At 54.3% G+C, this 20,111-nt stretch overlaps 6 protein-coding genes across 6 annotated transcripts; 4 read left to right on the top strand and 2 right to left on the bottom strand.

Moving 5' to 3' along the window:
* Positions 1–168: 168 nt before the first annotated feature.
* Positions 169–1,985, top strand: P152DRAFT_511114 (uncharacterized protein). The gene is made up of 2 exons (XM_033682699.1): positions 169–1,415; positions 1,471–1,985. The coding sequence occupies exons 1-2, from the start codon at positions 327–329 to the stop codon at positions 1,759–1,761; spliced, it is 1,380 nt and encodes a 459-aa protein (XP_033537947.1). The 5' UTR covers positions 169–326; the 3' UTR covers positions 1,762–1,985.
* Positions 1,986–2,045: 60 nt separating this feature from the next.
* On the bottom strand, positions 2,046–4,537 carry P152DRAFT_454580 (UDP-galactopyranose mutase). The gene is made up of 6 exons (XM_033678614.1): positions 4,282–4,537; positions 4,155–4,224; positions 4,022–4,102; positions 3,611–3,961; positions 3,124–3,549; positions 2,046–3,062 (listed from the first exon to the last, which is right to left on the bottom strand). Exons 1-6 carry the CDS (start codon positions 4,323–4,325, stop codon positions 2,424–2,426), a joined length of 1,611 nt encoding a protein of 536 aa, XP_033537946.1. The 5' UTR covers positions 4,326–4,537; the 3' UTR covers positions 2,046–2,423.
* Positions 4,538–8,640: 4,103 nt separating this feature from the next.
* Positions 8,641–10,493, top strand: P152DRAFT_119051 (DUF250 domain membrane protein). The gene is made up of 6 exons (XM_033673684.1): positions 8,641–8,983; positions 9,039–9,106; positions 9,157–9,162; positions 9,218–9,435; positions 9,495–9,902; positions 9,968–10,493. The coding sequence occupies exons 1-6, from the start codon at positions 8,835–8,837 to the stop codon at positions 10,349–10,351; spliced, it is 1,233 nt and encodes a 410-aa protein (XP_033537945.1). The 5' UTR covers positions 8,641–8,834; the 3' UTR covers positions 10,352–10,493.
* Positions 10,494–12,423: 1,930 nt separating this feature from the next.
* P152DRAFT_463921 (uncharacterized protein) lies at positions 12,424–15,022 on the top strand (the record flags this gene model as incomplete). The annotated part of the gene is made up of 3 exons (XM_033680532.1): positions 12,424–12,767; positions 12,822–14,084; positions 14,140–15,022. 3 exons carry the CDS (start codon positions 12,424–12,426, stop codon positions 15,020–15,022), a joined length of 2,490 nt encoding a protein of 829 aa, XP_033537944.1.
* A 644-nt stretch (positions 15,023–15,666) lies between these two features.
* P152DRAFT_470350 (uncharacterized protein) lies at positions 15,667–16,247 on the bottom strand (the record flags this gene model as incomplete). Its single annotated transcript, XM_033680968.1, has 2 exons — positions 15,667–15,909; positions 16,005–16,247. 2 exons carry the CDS (start codon positions 16,245–16,247, stop codon positions 15,667–15,669), a joined length of 486 nt encoding a protein of 161 aa, XP_033537943.1.
* A 1,711-nt stretch (positions 16,248–17,958) lies between these two features.
* P152DRAFT_463920 (uncharacterized protein) lies at positions 17,959–20,044 on the top strand (the record flags this gene model as incomplete). Its single annotated transcript, XM_033680531.1, has 3 exons — positions 17,959–18,009; positions 18,257–19,438; positions 19,490–20,044. 3 exons carry the CDS (start codon positions 17,959–17,961, stop codon positions 20,042–20,044), a joined length of 1,788 nt encoding a protein of 595 aa, XP_033537942.1.
* Between the last annotated feature and the right edge of the window lie 67 nt (positions 20,045–20,111).

The following is a 20,111-nucleotide window of genomic DNA, read 5'->3' as shown; positions in this document are numbered from 1 at the left end:
GGAGGTCGGTGGGGTGAAGGAAGTTTGCATTGTCCGAATATAAAGTTGTATCAAATCTCAACGCGGGAAGACGCGACGCGATTGAGGCAACCGCGTTATGATGGTCCGTGCTCAGGAACATCAAAGACTATTAGACTAAAGAGAGTGAAGAAGAGTGAGGAAACATAACAGAGGAAGAGGGACATATAAGGGACATATATCTTCGGAGTCCCGCCACGCATAGGACAATTCTTCACCTACCACAATTCACTTTCATTCACTTCCTATTCCACGGGCCATTGATTAGTCTTCATCGATAAACACCCTATATCCTTGTTGCTGCAATAATGATCAAGCCAGAAGAAGCCGCCGCTCCTCCGCCGGCCGACCTGGTCGGAGAAGCAAACGGCGAGAATACAGATGAACTCCCTCCCAGCGCCGAAAAGCTGAGCGAGCTGATCACTTCTGCCAACCTCTATTACACCCTCAAGAACTACCCCGCTGCAGCCGACATCTACAGCGATGCGACCGAGATGCAGGCCGCGCTCCACGGCGAGATGAACCCGAGCAATGCCGACCTGCTGTTCCGGTACGGGCGATGCCTCTACAAAGTCGCGGTGGAGAAGAACGACGTGCTAGGTGGAAAGGTGGCGGCCGACAAGCCGGCGAAGAAGAAGGGCGCCAAGCAGAACCGGGAGTCGAACAACGCCGGAGAGGGCAGTAGTTCCTCGAGCGCCTTACCGGTGAAGGGAGGGGAGGAGACCGCGGCGAATAAACCGTTCTTCGAGATCACGGGCGATGAGAACTGGGACACGTCGGATGACGAGGAAGACGAGGAGGGCCAAGACCAAGCGGCGCAGGAAGAGGAGGACGATTTGGCGAACGCGTACGAGATCTTAGATCTGGCGCGCGTACTGCTGGAGCGACGACTTACCGAGCTTTCGTCCGAGGATGCAACGACAGGAGGCCAAGATAAGGACAAATCGATCCATGACACCAAAGAGCTCCTCGCCGACACCCGCGACTACCAAGCCGAGATCTCCCTTGAAAACGAACGCTTCGCCGACGCCGTCGCGGACAGCGCCCAAGCGCTCGACCTCAAGCTCCAGCTCTACCCCGCGGAGTCCGAGATCCTCGCCGAAGCGCACTTCAAGTATTCCCTCGCGTTGGAGTTCGCCTCCGTCAGCTCGGTGCGGCAAGCGCAGGAGGAAGCCGAGCAGGGCAACCGCAGCGCCGAGTCGATGGCGGAGGCGAAGGTGGATGAGACGATGCGGAAGCAGGCGGCGGGGGAGATGGAGAAGGCGATCGCGAGCTGCCATCTGCGGGTCGCGAAGGAGGAGGCGGCGGTGAAAGCCATGGAGGATGGCGAGGGGCGGACGGCGAAGTTGAAGACAATTGCGGACGTCAAGGAGATGGTGGGCGATATGGAGCAACGGGTAGGTTTCTCCTCCCATACATATATATCTACACTGACATGCTAACACCCCGCAGTTACAAGATCTCAACGCCCCATTCCAGCCCCCGGAAATGACCATCGCAGACGCGCAAACCGAGGCGCTCCAGGGCCTGCTCGGCACGCTCACCGGCGCGGACGCGTTCCAGCAACAGGCCACGATCGCGGAGGCGACGAAGAACGCCACGGACATTTCGGGGTTGATCAGGACGAGGAAGAAGGAGAAGGCGCCGGTCCCGGAGACCAATGGCAAAGGGAAGAGGAAACTGGAGGAGGATGAAGCGAGCGAGGGGTCGAAGAAGGCGAAGGTGGAAGATGCCCCGGAGTGACCGCTGGCTGGATGAGGGTCATCTTCTCGAGGCGTTTGGCGTGCTATGGAGGGGGTGGTATTGTACGGCTGGCTCCCTGATGCGAAAGGCCCGGTAATGGGATTGGTATTTGCTCGGCTACGAAACGGGTTGGCAGGATATGCGGAAATGGCCTTTCCGGCAGATGTACGTGTAGCATTATGTCACATATTTAAGTTCTGAGACCTCAATTCGCATTGCACAGGTTCAACGTCTCCAAAGCCTTCATGCCATGTAAACCCGCCACCGATCAGAAACAAAAAACAATCCATTCTTGAAGCATCTAGCTACGGTAGTGTATTGGCGGCGTTCCAGAGCCGCCGAAAAATCTATTCTGAAGGCAGGGCCAAAACCGGCCAAAACCGCAACTATTATTTCGCTTTTTTCTTTTCTCTATGTCCACTCATCCCCCCTTTTCCCGTCAAATGAACGTTACCCCGGTGCAAACGGACGCGCTCGCAGCGGAAGAAAGTCGAAAACGTGTATGGGACAAACGAAAGGACCGACGCCCCAAACCTGGGGAACACCCACGTTGATGCCCCCAAAACAAGGGGCCCGTACGGTTCCTCGGTGGTAACTCAGTATTCTATGAATCGAACCATTACAGGACCAAGCTACCATCTCCTTTTGCATCGTTGAATGTTTCATGCCTTCCCAACCGTCGGGGCACGAGGCCTACCCTGCTCGGCAGCCTTCGTGATTCCCTGCATGCTCTTAAACACCTGCGCGCCATCCAACAGCCTCCGCTCCTCGTTCTTCCGCCCATTGACGAAATCGGGATGATTCAAAGTCAGCTCGACGGCGCCGTTGATGACGTGATCGACGGCCTCGACGCCCAGCATGAAGCTATGGTCCTGGTTGCCGACCTCGTAGCGCCAGCTGCCGAAGCGACCACGCGACAGGATATCGCGGGCCTGAAGCTTGGGGAGGAGCTCCTTGAGGACGCCCTCGCGCTCGAGGCTGGGGGTTGGGTAGCCGTGGTCGAAGCGGCGGTGGTAGGTGGAGACGATCTCGTCGGCGGGCTGGAGCATGTCGGTGTTGACGAGGCCTTGGATGCAGTCGGCGAGGAGGGCATCCTGGTCGACGGGCTTCATGGAGGATTCGGAGACCTCGAGCATGATGGACCAGTAGGGGCCGTAGGCGGCGGCGGAGGTGGCGGGCTTGCTGCCGTCGGCGAGTTGGAGGGTGGGGAGTTGGGCGGATTGGGCGGGTTGGTTGTTGGGGGAGTAGTTGGAGAAGATGGTGGCGCGGTAGAAGGGGCAGTTGTCTTCGGGGAAGTACAGCTGGAGTCGAGTCAGTCTTGTCGTCACGATATATAGAACTAAGAATAGAAGTAGGACATACCCAGCACTTGTCACCAATCCGCTCAGGACGCTCGCCACGGATACCAACTCCGATGACGTGGGTGGTCGAGTAGTACAAGCCCTTGCTCAGGTCCACCAACTCCTTATCCTCCATCTTCTCCACCAGCGCGTCGACGGCCATCGTGGACACGAGCTTCTGGTATTTCACGGTGGTGCCATCCTGCAGGGTCACCTTCTTGTTGTCGGCATCGACTTTATCAACCACCCCGTGCGCGCCGAATCGAGTCTTCTCCTTCGGCAGCGTATCGGCGACGGCGATCCAAATACCACCCGTCCCTCCTCGAGCAGGGAAGCGGAAAGTGGCGTTGGGTCCCCAGTTGCCGGCGGTCTTCTGAAGGATGACGTTCTTGGTGACGGACTTGAGGTCGGGGGCAGCGACACGCTCGCCTAGCCAGGCGCATTGCATCTGAAGAACGACTCGGTAAGCTTCCACCGCGACTCTGAAATTTCGGAACGGAATTTCATACCTTCGTGGTTGGCACCGCCCAGACTTTGAAGTTGTACGGACGCATGAACAGATCCGCAATTCCAGTGCCCATCATGCGAACGATCCACTCGTCGAAGTCCTTCGGCTTGGTGTTGGCAACGCGGCACTCCAGCGCCGCATCGATCATGCCGTCCATGCACTTGACCTGATCGTCCTTGGGCAACATGGAGATGTTGTTCTGGAACGGATAGGGGACCCAGAGGTCCTTGCAGCGGACATAGGAGATGCGCTGGTGGGTGTACCAGTCGGTCTCGTTGGGGAGAGCCTCATCGATGCAGTCGTCGAAGTACTTGTAGTGGGAGAAGATGACGTGGCCACCGACGTCGTAGAGCTGTCAATCCACCACCTGTTAGAGGTGTGCCATGTCATCAAGAAGGAATAGTGCACGTACGAAACCTTCAGGGGTGACATCGGTGGAGGCAAGGCCACCAGGAGTCTCGTTGCTGTCGACAATCAACCATGACGGACCATTCTATGTCGCGGTCAGTCCACACAGCTCCAAGAGGGGTCGATCGTGATCATACAATTTGATGGAGACGTTTGGCGGCTCCAAGACCAGTTGGTCCAGCACCGATGACCAGGACATCGACTTCGCTGTAGTTCGCGTTAGAGGACGGCCGTGAGATTTACCGTCATAAGAGGTTCGCATACATGTCTTTGCTAGAGGAGCCGTTCATGACAGGCAGTGACGGCATCGTGAGATCTTGTTGCGGGAAATGTGGTCCAGGTGTGTATTCTTGAAGAGGAAATGTTCAGGGGAGCGGGAATCGGACGAGTCCCTTAAGCGAATGCAATTGCACCACACGTGCTTGCCAGATGTCAATGTAGGATACGGTATTGGTAAAGAGGCTAAAATCGGATACAGCTGTGATCTCTGGTAGGATTTGGGACGAAGGTGAACAGCGTTGAGGGCAGCGCGAGGAGAGGAAGCTGGTTGATAGTATGGGGCTAGAGAGTGGACCAAAATTATTTCCAGGTTGTCCATAGGCGCTAAACCAAACAAGTCGCTTGCAGCATGAATGCTACTTTTACCTTCATCATCCATAATAATGTCACTGTAAGGGGTCACTCGGACATTCGCATGGCTGTGCTACTCCTATCTTATCCATCTCTAGTGGAGCCCTGGCGGTGGCAACAATGGACGAACAGTGTCTGTATCAAGATGATTGCAGCTGTTGTTGCCAAAGCTGTTGTGTCTATCATCCTATCCGTGATCTACCAACATACCTTCCAGGTAATACCGGACAAACAAAAGGATAGGGTAGCTAATAATACTACAAGGCTCACCTCCTATGCATTCCAAGTTAATTTGAGATTGCCAACGTCTGCTATCCGCGGTTTGGAGTGGGTCGATCCCGTGTTTATGTTTGCCTTGAATCTTCGAGAGTCGAGGGCTGCGAGGAGTCGAGGAGTCGAGGAGTCGAGGAGTCGAGGAGGCGTCCATAGGGCACAGGTGTCCATGGACCAAGGGGGGCTTGCAGGAATTCAAAGAGGCTATCAACATGACATTCGCTCGGATGATACAATTCCGATCTAGCAACCATATCATAGCAGTAACTCAAAATAATGAAGATGCTGTGGACTGGCTGTTGAGACTATCTATCGAGGAGGGTACAGTCAATGTTCTATCGAATTACCTATCCGTATCGTCCCCCTAAGGTATGGAAGACTGTGATATTTCAATAAGTACTTGATAGGTGTTGAAAGTCACGATCACCATTGCCTCGCCAGCTGCCATTGCCCATCTTAAGCTCTCAATGGTCTGCGATAATGCTTAGCGCGGCGTGGAAAGTCACTGTGGCTTCAAATGTCCTCCAACAGCGCCAAACACGGAAATCATGGACGGAGATTGGAGCATCCCGCGTCTCGGTTGGACTTCGTGATTCAAGGAGGCGCCAAAACAGAGGAGAGGACCACAGTCCGCCGGCTGTCCAGTGTCCGCAGTGGAGGAGGGAAGGAAAAAAAGGGGGATCGCCGAGTTTCGCTCCAGCAATCAGAGCCGTACGACCACGAGATGATCGATTCTTGGGTCCTGTTGAGTTGCACATCCTCCCAGACTCTATGAAATTTTCACAATGGATCTGAGGGAATTTTCTCTGGTCGCGGACAGGAGCATATCGAGGATGCAGGAAACGCCCCGTGTCCTACGGTGTAATTGCTCCTATCATCCCCGTTTTTGAGAGAGTTTAATGTCTATCGTTTTCTGGAGATCGGGGCTATCAGCACGTGAAACGCCCAAATCACTCAAAACCCAAACGTCGAGCGGATCAGGGGGTGCCATGCATGTTCCCTTTTAATCGCTCTCTGCCGCTCTGCTCCCTTTATTCCCTCTCCCCGAGCCGCCTCGCCTCCTGTTGTCGAGCGTCTGGACTCCGGAAGGCGGAGGGCCAGTGCATGCTGCGATCCGAAGAGAGTATGGACCAGCCGACGGAGACATGGGACTTTGCTTGGATCATTGCCATTCCCGTGCGTTGGACATCGGCTTCGAGAAGTGTGCATTCCCGCTGGGCGGTGATTGGTGCATCTTGGATTCCCTTCAACCCAGTGTCCCGTTCCCTGTCTATCATCACGCAATTGCACATTAGGCCGCCCAGGGGGTTGAAGACATTCACTCAGTCCTTCCTTCAGACTTTTGGTGTTTGACTCTTGAGGTCATTTCATTCAAGTTGTATGGTATTAATTTCTATCATGTGACCGGTACAGAGCACGAGTGGAATGTTAGTAATTACATTCCGTAGATCGGGGCTGTGTTCGATACGAGCCTAACCATCGCGAGTTGCGAGGTACGAGTTACGATAGAGTGGGACATCGAAACCACATCATGGCAACAGGCAAACTTGGTTCTTCAACGAACCGTCAGAACGGATTGAGCCTGCAGCCGCATGTATACCGCCAGGATATATGCCGTCCGGCCCCGAGAGAACGGCGAGGTGGGTAATACAAAAGTTGATTTTAGTTTCATCCAGTGTCATTCTTGACTACATGACCTTTTCCCCTTGGTCCCCCATTCGTTTGGGAGATCCATTTGCCTCCCTTAAAGGGGTTCAATAGTTTAACAGGAGATGGAGGGAAGTGCAGTGGACCGGAATGGGCCTCTCCCATCTCCATGCATGGGTAGTGGATAGACAGATCCATTATCGTGGCAGTGCAAATAATCCCTCCCAATATCTACAAGCCGACGTCAGGGGACGTTCGCCAACGAAATGATATCCTCAACAGCTCCCAAGGAATGCCAGGGTGCCATCAGATATGGTCCCTGAAACTCTGGACGATCATCTGGCCTCTGGGACCGTAGGCATGAAGATTCTGTTTTATTGGGGCACCGCATATGAAACTGGGAAGATCAGGATCTCGTGGAGTCGTAATGCTGGGTGTCACAAATGAGATGTGGTCATCTAGAGATCGTGGTTGCGGCTCTGCGGGTCCTGCGCTCCTCCAGGTCCATAACTTGATAAACTCCCCGTTTCAATTTGACGATTGGAAAAGTGCGCAAAAAGCTGAAACACATTATTTGGCCGTGATGGAGATCGATCCCCATCCTGTGACGACATCCATCGAGCGCTCGGAATCCACTGTAACGGGCAAATAACTTCTCCAACCCACAGTTCCAGCGTCGAGAAACTCCAGCAAAACCCACATAAAATTCTGTTTCGGAATTGCGCGTACGACCACGTCAAACGGTTGATGCCCACAGTTGAAGCCCGATATCTGAGGAGCAAAGATTGCGAAGGAAGAAGGGGATCGCCGGTTCGGCAGGCTGAAGCCGTTGTGTTACTCCCGTCCGGTCGCCGCTAGAACTCCGATGAGGTCATCTGGGTGTCACGAAGTTCAAACACTCAGGAGAAGGGAAGCAAGCGCCATACGCGGCAAGGACTATACCTAACCACCGAGAGGAGCAATATAGATACCTAGTTATTGGTGATGTTATCGGGAATCGGAATGGAGCAAACCGAAATAGCGGGAATGTCACTGAGGATTTGAGGAATGAAGCATTTGAAGTATCATTTTGCTTTTGCCATCCAGAGTTTTATACTGGTGGATGAATCAGTTTAAGATCCAATTTTGAGTCTTTTTTGTGGGTGCTGTCAGTTGTACTGCCTGCAAGTGTGGTGATGCTGCGTTAAGGCATTGTGGAAGTAATGATGAAGTTCGTCGATGATCTCATGAGTTGAGGAGGAGCCACGATGCTGGATAGGGTGCCAAAGAATCAACTTCAGCTGTCCTAAACGATACGTCAGGGACTGTGTCTTTAGGTTCTGAGGTTCTGCATCTGATTTCTAAGGGGAAGTCCTGAGCGTCCAATTTTCTGTAGCTGCTTCTCCCAATCTCCGGATGCATTTGGCATTGGATCCATGGACTGGTTCTTGTGCTCCTTCATCAGCGAGTTGGTGATCGAACCCAGAGTGTGGGATGGATGGTGTCCCGTACCCCCCACTCCCTACTGGCAAAGCACCACAAGCAGCAACTTCGCAGCACTTCGCAGCACTTCGCCGCATTTCGCAGCACATCCATCAGATTTCACTCCGGCTAAGGCGCTAACTAGCCTAACAAATCTTAGCAGTCCACCCTCCAAATCTCAGGCTCTCAGTGTGTAACCCAATTCTAAGATTCGTTGGCCACTCCACCACCAAACTCCTTCCCTAGCGTACCTGTCTATCCCAAGCAAGGCCCAAGTCCCCAGCAGCCTAATACCCCCCCCGGCTGCAACTCGTGCAAACCGGCAGCCAAAAAGGCCTCTAGAGCCGGCGATTTCAACGCCATTGAAACAACTGGAGTTTACTGGACTTTCCCCAAAAGCCTAGAAGAATTTCTGTGAATTGGTCTTGGGAGTGGCACATTGCTCTGTTGCACCTAGACATTTGTTGCACCATCCCATATTCTCCAATCTCATCGGTTGCACGTTTCCACAGCCAGTCCACACTTGCACGCTTCGCTTTGAGTGGATACGCTACTAGCCAGCCCGCCTCTCATCGAACGCTCTGCAATTTTACGTTCCTGGCTTCGTTATCACCTGCAACCTTCAACCTACATCTTCCATCCTCCATTAAATCCAACCTTTCCCAACACTACATCGCGAACTCCCGGTGCCACGTATCGCGGACTTCTAGTCTTTGTGACGCCTACCCTCCTCCTCCTTTCCTCCTCCCCATCCGATTTGATCCATCCCATCGTCGCCCGTTCAACGTCATACCTCTCCCATCACAATGTCGCAAGAAGAGAAGACAAGACTCTCAGGAGATAGCGGCGAGGGCAGCAATGCCTCCAATGCTCCCATTCTCCCGACCGTCAACCCGGCCATTGAAAAGATGGCAGAGCCACAGAAAGGAGCGGTGCACGCTGCCGTCTACATCGCGTACGTTACTTGCGTTCTCGATCCGTGGGAAAGGAGTCTAACCGTCCCGATCTAGAGCATGGATAGCCCTGAGCTCAACTGTCATTCTTTTCAACAAGCAGATTTTGGACCGGTTAAAATTCCGTAAGTTTCCTTCGACGCAGCCTTGATCGACTCCAACTAACATTGTGTAGATTATCGTAGGTTCCTCATCACGTCTGCTGTCGAATTCCTCTGATTTAACACCACCTCTAGCCATCTTCCTCACAACATGGCATCTGGGTTTCGCAACCTTGATGACCCAGGTCCTCGCCCGCACCACCAACCTCCTCGACTCCCGCAAGAAGGTCCCCATGACCGGCCGCGTTTATCTCCGTGCCATCGTCCCCATTGGCGTGTTCTTCTCCCTTAGCTTGATATGCGGCAACGTAGCCTACCTCTACCTGAGTGTGTCATTCATTCAGATGCTCAAGGTGAGCCCGGATCCCCCTATCCTGGCGTCAATATCGTGTGGAGGATTAACAATCGTTAGGCCACCACGCCCGTTGCAGTGCTTCTCACCGGCTGGGCACTCGGCACCCAAACTCCCAATTTCCGGACCCTTGCGAATGTCATGCTCATCGTGGTCGGTGTGATGATCGCCTCTGCAGGAGAGATCCAGTTCGTCATCAGAGGTGTTCTGTTCCAGATCTGCGGTCTTACCTTCGAGGCCATCCGTATCGTCATGGTCGAGCGCCTGCTCTCCTCGGCTGAGTTCAAGATGGACCCGATTGTGTCGCTCTACTACTTCGCCCCGGCGTGCACCGTCATGAACGGCATTGTCTGCCTGTTCTTGGAAATCCCGAACATGCAGATGCAGGATATCCTGGACGTCGGCTTGTCCACGCTGTTCCTCAACGGAATGGTCGCCTTCGGGCTCAATGTGGCCGTTGTGCTTCTGGTAAGCCCCCTTCACCTTCATCCGGTTATATTTCCGATTGCCCAATATCTAACTCCGACCTTCAGATCGGCAAAACCTCATCCCTCGTCTACACCCTGTCCGGCGTCCTCAAAGACATCATCCTGGTCGTTGCGTCTATGTTCCTCTTCGGCGACCCCGTCACCATCCTGCAAGCCTTCGGCTACGGCATCGCCCTCACGGGCCTCGTCTACTACAAGCTCGGTGCGCAGCGCCTCAAGGAATACATCGCCGACGGCAAGCGCTCCTGGGACGACTATGGCCAGCGCCAGCCCGTCATGCGCAAGATCATCGTCTTCGGTCTCGTGGCCATGGGCATCTTCATCGTCGTCGCCGGACTCACCCCGCAGATCACCTCCGACTACGACGCCAGCGCGTACGCGAAGACGAAGATCGGCGAGCTGCTTGGCGAGAAGGGTATGAAGGCCTAGATTCCTCGCGACACGCCACGGGCCGGTTTACGCATCGGCCCTACCTATTCGGATGAAGAAACGCGTCTAACATGACCTTGTATATCGAGGCGTAATCGAGGAGAACGCAAAAACGGAGCAGGGGGGAGCGGGGAGCGTGTGTCCACCGACCACATATTTTCTTCTTGTCCAACACCCCCAATTCTTGGAAGGAGTTAGAAAGCGGGTTGTAACCACAACAACCACGTGGAAGAACGCCTCGACTTGGCAACGCATTATATTCTTACTAATATCGGTGGCGCTTGATGGGGTGGATGATGACATTCGGAAACGCGGGCGGGGTAATAGACTTCAAATCACTGTTTCGTGTTCTTCGGGTGGTTTTTCGCATTCGTGTTCCGTGTTTTTTTTACGTTGCGAGAGGGCATGGTTTTTCCAATCGCACCAGGCATCTCATAACACCACGCATCAAGAAGGAGTGTCTTTCATCCATGGTCTTTTGCGGCCGATCTAATTCGACCGCGCCCTGTTTCGTGGGGAACGCGTCTGTTTCCCCTTTCTCATCCGTTGATTTTTCTTTCCCCGGGATTTGTTCGAGTGTGGTTCACGGCGCGCTCTCATCACATCAGTGTCAGATTTTCCAATGTACATTCGGTTGCGCTGTGGGAGGGATTACGTGATCTGTGTGGGGGATCGGCCCCCCGGGTGCGGATGGTAGAGGACAAAAGTTGAATGGGGTCCGTTACGCGTATAGGTAGATATCGCAATGGAGAAATGTGTTTTTCATCACTGACCGGTCTTGTTGATGATGCGTGCATCTGCCCTTATTGCGGTGTCCTCGAGCTTCATGCGTTAGCTATCTATCCAATCCTGAACAGAGCTGGATACACTACTGCTCCAGAACCCAGACACATATGATACCTACCGTACAGGTCACAAGTTTAGACGAGATCTAGGGGCATTCCATTTCATGCGACCAACTCTCTAACGCTGCAGGGTTCGTGCTTGATATATTCCCTCTACCCATCAGCTACAGTGCCCATGCATACCACACCAATCCATTTCGAAGATGTTATGATCTCGTGGTTTGCAAGATAATGGTAACCCTTCAACGCCTCCGATGAGATAATCCTCGTAATTACAGCATGCCTGTGTTGATGACCACCATAATCGTTATCGTCATCTGTTTCCACTGCAAGCGGTAATCGCTGGAGATAGTAGCACGTGACAGTGCCGGAACATCATATGACCGACAATACTCCAGGGAATATGGATGCCTGAAGTTTATGCCTTAATGCCTAATATTCACTGGCAGAACCGAAAACGGCAAGGAACTCAGCAAAGAGACGAATGAGATAAAAGCTCGCGGATCCCCCGCTCTTTGGCGTCACTACGGAGCACGGTGAACTTGGGAAGCTTCAGATAAGATCGGATTTGAAGGAAAAGTTTATGTTGGCCTGAGGCGTCACTGTTTACGACCTCACATGCATCTCAAGCTACACTGCAGACGATCCTCCACCATATCTTCCGTACATCCTTAATGCTTCACGATACGTACCCCTACTTTATACCTCGTGCCAGCAAAACGTGCATTTCCCCCAATTCCTTCCTGACCCAATCCATCGGTCTGGACTTGATCCTTCCTCCCAGTACCCAGCTCTATCAACACCGACGATTCCGACCTGGTCCGCGACGCCAATTCTCCCGAATAGCCTTTCTACATACCAGGACGCGGTGACAAACCAAAAGTCCAAAACGCCACTCTACAACCATCAAGCCGCGCGGTGGTGCATCCATCCCCCAATTGCGACTACTCCTGTCAAAGCGCGCAATTGCAGTATCCCCACTTCCTTTGTACGACCAACAGAAGATACCTTATATTCTGCCATCCTGGACGACGATCACGACGCGCAGAGACATTCACGACACCGATCATTCCAGTTGCAACTGGACATAAACAGAATACCTATACCTTCGTCGCGACTTGCCCGTGCGCACCGCCGCACGCAATGGGCATGTGAAGGCGCATCGCAATCCAAGTTCCTGACATATACTACGACGCCCCCATCAACATCTGCGCCCCCTCTCTCCCGATGCTGATCACGTCGCCACCGTCGCTGCACTACCCGATCACGGTGACGGAGCTGCTGAAGCGGGCGGGCGACGATGTAGAGAAGCTGGACACGCTGTTCCGCTACAGCTACAAGACGCGGGTCGAGGTCGCGAAGGACCGGTTGGGCGACGAGACCGAGTGGGTGGATCAGACGGCCTTCGCACAGTTCGACAGCGAGAGCGATGGCAAGGTGGTCGCATGGAAGGTCCGGCAAGGCGAGCTGGTGAAGTGGCCGGGGATTCCGCTCGTGGAGATCGCGGAGCCGTGCAAGCATGAGATCCAATATGGCGGGCTGTGCGTCAATTGCGGGAAGGACATGACCCAGTGAGTTTCGCGGATGGAACGATGCGGTCCGCGTGTCGTGCTGACAAGATATAGGGTCAACTACAACACATCGTCTCTCGATGCGGAGCGCGCCACCATTAACATGGTCCATGGCGACACACAGCTCAAAGTCAGCCGAAACGAAGCCACCCGCGCTAACGAAGAAGCGAAACGTCGCCTGCTTTCGACACGCCGCCTAACCCTTGTTGTCGACCTCGACCAAACCATCATCCATGCGACCGTCGATCCCACCGTTGGCGAGTGGCAACGAGATCCAGAGAACCCAAATCACGATGCCGTCAAAGATGTCCGGGCATTCCAGCTCATCGACGAGGTCCCTGGAGGTCGAAGCTGCTGGTACTATATCAAACTACGGCCCGGCCTCCTCGAGTTCCTGGAGAAGATCTCGTCGGTATACGAGCTGCACATCTATACCATGGGAACCAGGGCATATGCAGAACACATCGCCAAGATCGTGGATCCAGATCGCAAGATCTTTGGCGACCGGATCCTCAGCCGGGACGAGAGCGGGAGCTTGACCGTCAAAACACTACACAGACTGTTCCCCTGCGATACGAACATGGTGGTGATCATAGACGACCGTGGAGATGTGTGGGGTTGGTCACATCATCTGGTCAAAGTCAGCCCGTATGACTTCTTCGTCGGCATCGGTGATATCAATTCAAGTTTCTTGCCCAAACGTCAAGAGCTCGAGAAAGATGCAAAAAAGGTGGAGAAGTTGGAACCACCACCTCCAAAGGACGAACAGGGCGACTCTTCTATCGACCCGAAAGGTGGCGTGGTCAAGGGCGCGGACAGCGAAATCGCTGCCGACGAAGCCGCTCCGGAGGGCGAAGATGGAGAGGGGATCACCGATATCGAGCGGCAGCTGGTCGCAATGGCTGGTGGCGATAACCCGAAACTGCTCCAGGAGCAAACAGAGGAACAGACCGAGACAATCACAGCGCAAGTGGAGGACCGGCCACTGCAACGGAAGCAGGAACTACTTGACAAGGCCGATGAGGCCGCTACCAAAGACTCGGAATCGGAGAGTGAGAATGGCGATTCGCAACATCGGGAACGACATCACCTCCTTCATGACGACGACACCGAGCTGCTGAATCTTGAGAGCGTCCTGACGGGTATCCACGACGTCTTCTACGCGGAGTATGATCAGCGGACAGGCGGCCAAGCCGTGGATCAAAACGACTGGACACCGGATTTGAAGTACATATTGCCGTTGATGAAGGAACAGGTTCTAGGCGATGCGGTGATAGTTTTCACCGGCGTGATTCCTCTCGGGACTGACCCCATGAAGTAAGTTGAACCCCTCGAATCTCCACGTTCGAGTCGCCACGCTAACAGTCCGCAGCTCTGATCTCGGCCTATGGGCTCGTAGCTTTGGTGCCACGATCTCGACCCAACTGACCTCGTCGGTCACCCATGTCGTCGCCTCCAAGCTCCGCCGTACTGCCAAAGTGAAGCAAGCCGCTCGCATGCGGCGCGTCCGCATCGTCACCACCGGCTGGCTTCTCGAATGCTTCTCCGCCTGGCAGAAAGTCTCGGAGGAGCCGTACCTCATCGAGGTCGAGCCGGACGACCACTCCAGTCCCGTCCGGTCGCGCACCGCCAACGTCTCGTTCGACACCACTGTTGATGACGGCATGTTGTTGAGCGAGAGCGAGGGGACCGCGGGAGACGAGAATGAGGATCCTGAGGGTGATGACGACGACTTTGAGTTGAAGAGCCCAGTCGAAATCGACGCGGCGAACTGGGAGGAGATGAATGGGGAGCTGGAGGAGTTCCTCGGCTCAGAAGGTGACACTACGGATCAGGACGACGACGACGACGATGACGACGACGACATGACAGATATCGAAGGCCGCAACGAGAACGGCGACCTGATGGCGAGCGCCCGAAAGCGCAAGCGCGCGACATCGACAGGCGATGCGGACACAGAAAGCGACGACAGCGAAGCCGACGTCCGTAAATCGCAGCCGTTCGCGACGGTCAATGGGATGAGCCAGCTGCAGCGGCGCAAACGTAGGGCATTGGAGCGCGTGTCGAGCCTGTCTAACGTGACCAACGCAGACGTGCGCGAGGCGTCGGGGTTGCTAAGCCCCGAGGCAACGGTGGCGAGCGGGAACGAGAAGGATGGGAGGGGGGAGGAGCGCGGGGGGGTGGTGGAAGACGACGACGACGATGATGATGGGTTGGAGGCGGAGTTGTTGGCGGAGCTGCAGCGGGAGGATTGAGGTTGGGATTTGGCGTCGGGTGGGATCGCGTGCTTCTGTCTTGTACACTATCATGACCTCTGGCTCCCTGCTGATTGATTGGCATAGCGCGGTGTCGGGGCTATATAGGTTGGGCTTGGTTTCCTTTGGACGGGCGTCTCTGGGCATGGAACGGATTCATGGATCCGGGAATCGGAAAGGTCGTCGACTACGGGCCCGGGATAAACTTGTTAGGGAGACGGGGAATGCTCAGCATGGTCAGTCAGTGGAAGTCACATCTCTCACTCAGAAGTTTTGCATGTTCTGGACGACACTCGACTAGAAACCTCGCTTGGAGCCGTTCTCTCCAAACAGATCCGGCCTCTATGACTAGAAAACATATTATCGCGCGTATAAGCATTAAGCAGTGCGAAGTCCTTCCAGTGCCGTCTTCGTGAAAGTTGGGAGTGGAACTCTCTACAATTCTTGCAGCACTTCTCTTCCTTCAAGTCATTTATCCTCTGTTTCTTCCTATTGCGCTCACTCACTTGGGCATTTCTGCCTGGGTAAGCCCCACCCATAAATGTTCCACCACGGAGTTCAGAAACCCTCCTACACCCCAAACGCATACATTATTCAGCGTCATAATGAAGTCCTCCGCGCGCTCCGGTAGCAGCACATTCCAGCTACCACAGATCTTCGACTCGAACCAGCGCACGCCCCCCTTCCACGACGGTCCAGTGGGCTGAAAGCTCGTGGATAGGACCCTGAGTAGCAATGGAGAAGAGCACATGCAGTTGAGGGTCCGTCATTGTTTCGGGATCGGTGAGACGATCGAGTAGAATTTGGATCTTATGCGCGCAGGCCATCGACACCGCGGCTTGGTTCTCGGCCTCGAAGATTTGTTTTCCAGTCGAGTATGCTTTGCCCTCCACAATAGCAAATGGGAAGGCGAGATCAGGGGCGTATAGGGCGGGTATTAGAGGTAGTATTGTTCGAATTGTCGCTCTGCCTCGTACTGCACCAGCTCCTTCTGGAGCCAGTCGATGAACTCTGAGTATTTCGTCTCGTCAAGACTTCGCGATGAAAGGGCGAAGATCCGCGCATTGACGTCTACACCCATTGCGAGGTCAGGATAGGGTGTTTTGATATGTGAATGGTCTCCTTCTTTCTTAAGGATAGGGGCGGGGGGGTGCATCTCGTCCGACCTCGGTGAGTTGCTGACTGGTGGAACGGGTGCGCCGGTCGCGGACGGCCCAGGAGACATATAATCCACCTTGGGAGGGGGTTTCTGTCACTTCCGGGGAGGAGCCGACATGTCATCAACCTGATGTTGGGCACTGGCCATAACGTTTGGATTGAAATAATACACGCGCGGCGGTACGGTGGGCTTGAGCCCCCATCGCCAGGCCAAGTTTCCCCCGATACGGAGGTTCATGAGACCAAGGGCATTGATGGCAGTATGGAGTGTATTAATGAAGACACCCTTGACAGGCAGATTCCGGACGTTTATAAGGCAGCTGTCGCGAAATCCTCGGGCTATTATGCGGAGCTAGTCGAGCCGTGGCTTCGAGACGTCGACGTTGAGGATGCCCTTGATAGCGGTGTCGATGAAGTCCGGCGGCTCAGCATGAAAGCGGATCTTGACGGCCGAAAGGTCTATTTGGCGGTAGACTTCATTAGCATTGCTAGAAGATCGTTCGGTTCGGACCGATCCTGTTTCCAAAAGGACGGCGGGATTCGGGGACGCAGTTCGTTTCCCCCGATGTACGGACTCCATCACTTCCTCTTAAAGGTCGTGTAAGTCCTCCTCGGAGAGCGGAAGCGGTCCTTGAATGTGTTCTGGGAGGTGCACGCCGTCTAGGTCGTCGGGATCAGCTTCAGCTTCAGGATCTTCCTGAGACCTCTCCTCGAAGGACTCCGGACGGCGGGGAGTAGAAGGGCGGGCGTGTTCTATCCCGACGGCTTCAACTTCAGCGTCTCGTGAGCGGTTCCAATGGATGCAGGCCGGCTGGGGGATGGATGAATCCGGCATGGTGGATGCTTGATCGTAGGAAACCGGCCCTTCCCTTCCGGTCGATTGCTAATTCCCCGTATGTCGAGCGCGAGTGCCGGCGTCAGGTGTCATATGCGAAAGAGGAATTGGTGGCTTGAAGTCCCCCGCGCAGGTTGCGCATTCCCATCTCTTGTTCAAGGTTGTCTGAGGGAAGGTTGTTCGAGGGGGCGCCGGCTGAATATAAAATACCTCAGGTACCCGACTTTACAGGACCTAACATGATGAATATTATTCATGACTGCCACCATCAACCTCATATGGCGTTTCGGTCGGTTCTGCTACCAATGCAACAGAAAGATACATGGCTAGACTCAGAAGTGAGTCAGACTGGATAACAGGATAACTAATCGACATAGATCAGAATGTACAGAATGTACAGGATGCAGCGGGACGTTATCCTGAATTCCTGATCTAATTACGAGCTGCGGTCCACACTTCAGCCTTTCCTCATCAGGACATACAGTGCTAATGTGCATTTGGCTACAGAACCAACCTACATTATACCTAACTTATTTATCCCATAGTTGTCCCCTAGCCTTCTCCTCAACAATAGTTTCCTGAATAGTTACCAGGCACTCATATCTTAGAGTCTTCATCCCTTATCATTTGCCATTAATCTTTGGGCCAAGAGGCAACCATGGTCGATGTGGAGCAGCAGTCCGGGCAGATTGATGACAATGCTCAGGCGAAGCTCAACACAGACGTCGCTCATGAGCAGCTCAGTCATCCTCTGCCTGCTGTCTTAGAGCAATCATCGAACGCTACGAAAAATCCACAACCTCCTCTTCAATGCACCCAGGTGACAGATAACTCTTCAGGATCTCCGAGGACGACCGACAACCCCCTAGCCCTGCTGCCTGCAACCGAATCCCCAAGCAGTACAGCTTTGGCAAAGGAAGAAACAAAGGAAGAATCTAGGAGAATGATATTCATAGATCTGCCTGTCGATGTCAAGACCCTCATTGTCTCGCATGTAAGCAAACATCATTCCCTGACTCCATAGACTCTATTACATCCACAGCATGCTGGCGGCGTAGCGTGCGGCATAGCGTGGCTTCCGAGCCCGTCCCAAGAATTGTATATCAGAACCCGCGGGTCAGAGGAAGAGTGAAGTGGCCCATTAGATGTTTCTTCCTAAGAGATTCACAGTTTTCCGCAATATCAAACATTTAACATTCGTCACACAAGAGGTCGTTGGCTAATGCAATCTGCTATACAAGATTATCCGTCCCACCGATCTCAAGTCACTCTGCCTCACCTCCAAGCAACTACACGCGATCACCGTCCGACAACTATATCACTCGGTTACGCTTGATGTTGGTGGGCCAAATGATGGCCAGCTCACCTCATTGCTCAACGTCAAGAACATCGGTCTCCCATATATCCGTAAGCTCGACCTCTACCTGGCTGATGTACCAGACACCTGCAAGTGCAATCAGCTGCAGCAAGCAAACGTGGTCATTCGCATGATCCTCGAGTTCCTGCCCGAGAATATCCTCGAGAAGTTCAGCTGGCACCCATGGAGTCCCCTCAACGCCGACAATCTCCTCTTGCTCTATCGGAAGCAACGCCGGATGAAATGGATGGAGGCGATCGCTCTCGATCGGGATGTCCTCCCGCAGCTCGAGTCCGATCCCTCGCTCAAGTTTGATGAGCTCTTCGACAACGTCAAGAAACTCGGCCTCTACCCTGACTCTCGCGATGTGCTGAATATGTCCCATACGATCCTGCGCCGCTCGAAGAAGGTCGAGAAGATCACCCTGCACACCACCTTCGAGGATAATCAAGACAACCCGATTCCTCTACGAGAGCTGAACGACAGCGCCACGGCGCCGGGCTTGATCACGTCGACTTTGTTCCGCCATATGATGCCGTTCGAATCCTGTACTCCACTCCCCCTCCGCGACCTGACCCTTCAGAAAATCGGCCTCCGGTATGCGGCGTTGACGTATTGCAAAGCCATCGACTTCAAAAACCTGCGAGCCTTGCGCGTGTACACGTGTTCGGGCGCCGACACGCTGTTCGCGGAAATGAGCCAGAGTTCGCGACTCCCGGAGCACCTCGAGTGCCTGGAATTCAAGCACGAGGATAATGCCGAGAACGATGCGCTGAACGCTGTGGACGGGTTCCTGTGCTTGGTCAGCGGACTGAAACAGCTCACGTTGGATATTTGCTATGCGAAGCAGCTGCCGGCCGCCGCCGGGATTGCGAGGCATGGGAAAACGCTGAAGGACTTGAATGTCCATGCGTCGAAGGGCGATGGGGACGAAGAGGAACTGGTGTATGCGGTGAACGAATTCGACAACATCTGCCGAAAGGCAACGGGGTTGCAGCAGCTTAGCGTAGCCGCGCCAGCGACGAGCATCACGAAGATCGAGAGCATAGAGTTTACATCCTTCATGGTACCTTGATCGTTCCCATTCGCGACGGGTGACAGAACTAATCGCCCCCAGAATTCCGTGTCGCAGTTGCACGAGCTCGTCACGCTCCATATTACCACCTGGCCAACGAACAACCCTTCTGCGGCGCGGATGCCCCGGAAGATCTACGAACACCTTCTCCAGCTTCTCGCTCAAAACATCTACGCTCGATGTACTCCCTCGCACTCGAGCTCGACTACTTCGGTTCCCTCCCTCCCTCCATTCATCAACGGCGCCAGCACCACACCAACTACATCCAACCTCCCTCCGCCACCCCCGCCACCTTCCGCCCCATCCGACCCTCCACCAAGCACCGTCGCCAACGACTACCCCTACCGCATCCGCAAAAACCATCTCGTCCTGGTCGCATTCGGCACGTCGGACCGGGTGTACGACCGCGAGGACTCGACGAACCAGGTCATCTTCCTCCGGTCGCAGCATACGGACCCGCTCGGCCACCAGTCCATAGTTGCGACCCAGGTCGGTTGGTGCCTGCGCAACTACATCGAGCCGAGGAGCGATGTGCTGGATTTCGGGCTGGCGAAGAGCTGTCGGCCGCCTGCAACGGAGGAGGAGGGGGATGATTGAATGCTAGGAGGTGGGTGGATGGCTAACGCGTTGACGACTTTGTTAGAGCCTGTACCGGTGGGTGGGA

This window comes from Eremomyces bilateralis, assembly GCF_010015585.1.
Source record: "Eremomyces bilateralis CBS 781.70 unplaced genomic scaffold P152scaffold_2, whole genome shotgun sequence".
In the NCBI taxonomy this organism is placed as follows: Eukaryota; Fungi; Ascomycota; class Dothideomycetes; order Eremomycetales; family Eremomycetaceae; genus Eremomyces; species Eremomyces bilateralis.
This window is presented reverse-complemented; position numbering and strand designations above follow the sequence as displayed.

Bases quoted from the DNA above. Each gene is read 5' to 3' on its own strand.
- P152DRAFT_511114 (XM_033682699.1), top strand. From the start codon at position 327: ATGATCAAGCCAGAAGAAGCCGCCGCTCCTCCGCCGGCCGACCTGGTC. The intron at 1,416-1,470 runs GTAGGTTTCTCC...AACACCCCGCAG, and splicing joins TGGGCGATATGGAGCAACGG to TTACAAGATCTCAACGCCCC.
- P152DRAFT_454580 (XM_033678614.1), bottom strand. From the start codon at position 4,325: ATGCCGTCACTGCCTGTCATGAACGGCTCCTCTAGCAAAGACAT. The intron at 4,103-4,154 runs GTATGATCACGA...ACCGCGACATAG, and splicing joins CCAAACGTCTCCATCAAATT to AATGGTCCGTCATGGTTGAT. The intron at 3,063-3,123 runs GTATGTCCTACT...ACTCGACTCCAG, and splicing joins GGATTGGTGACAAGTGCTGG to CTGTACTTCCCCGAAGACAA.
- P152DRAFT_119051 (XM_033673684.1), top strand. From the start codon at position 8,835: ATGTCGCAAGAAGAGAAGACAAGACTCTCAGGAGATAGCGGCGAGGGC. The intron at 9,436-9,494 runs GTGAGCCCGGAT...AACAATCGTTAG, and splicing joins CATTCATTCAGATGCTCAAG to GCCACCACGCCCGTTGCAGT. The intron at 9,903-9,967 runs GTAAGCCCCCTT...TCCGACCTTCAG, and splicing joins ATGTGGCCGTTGTGCTTCTG to ATCGGCAAAACCTCATCCCT.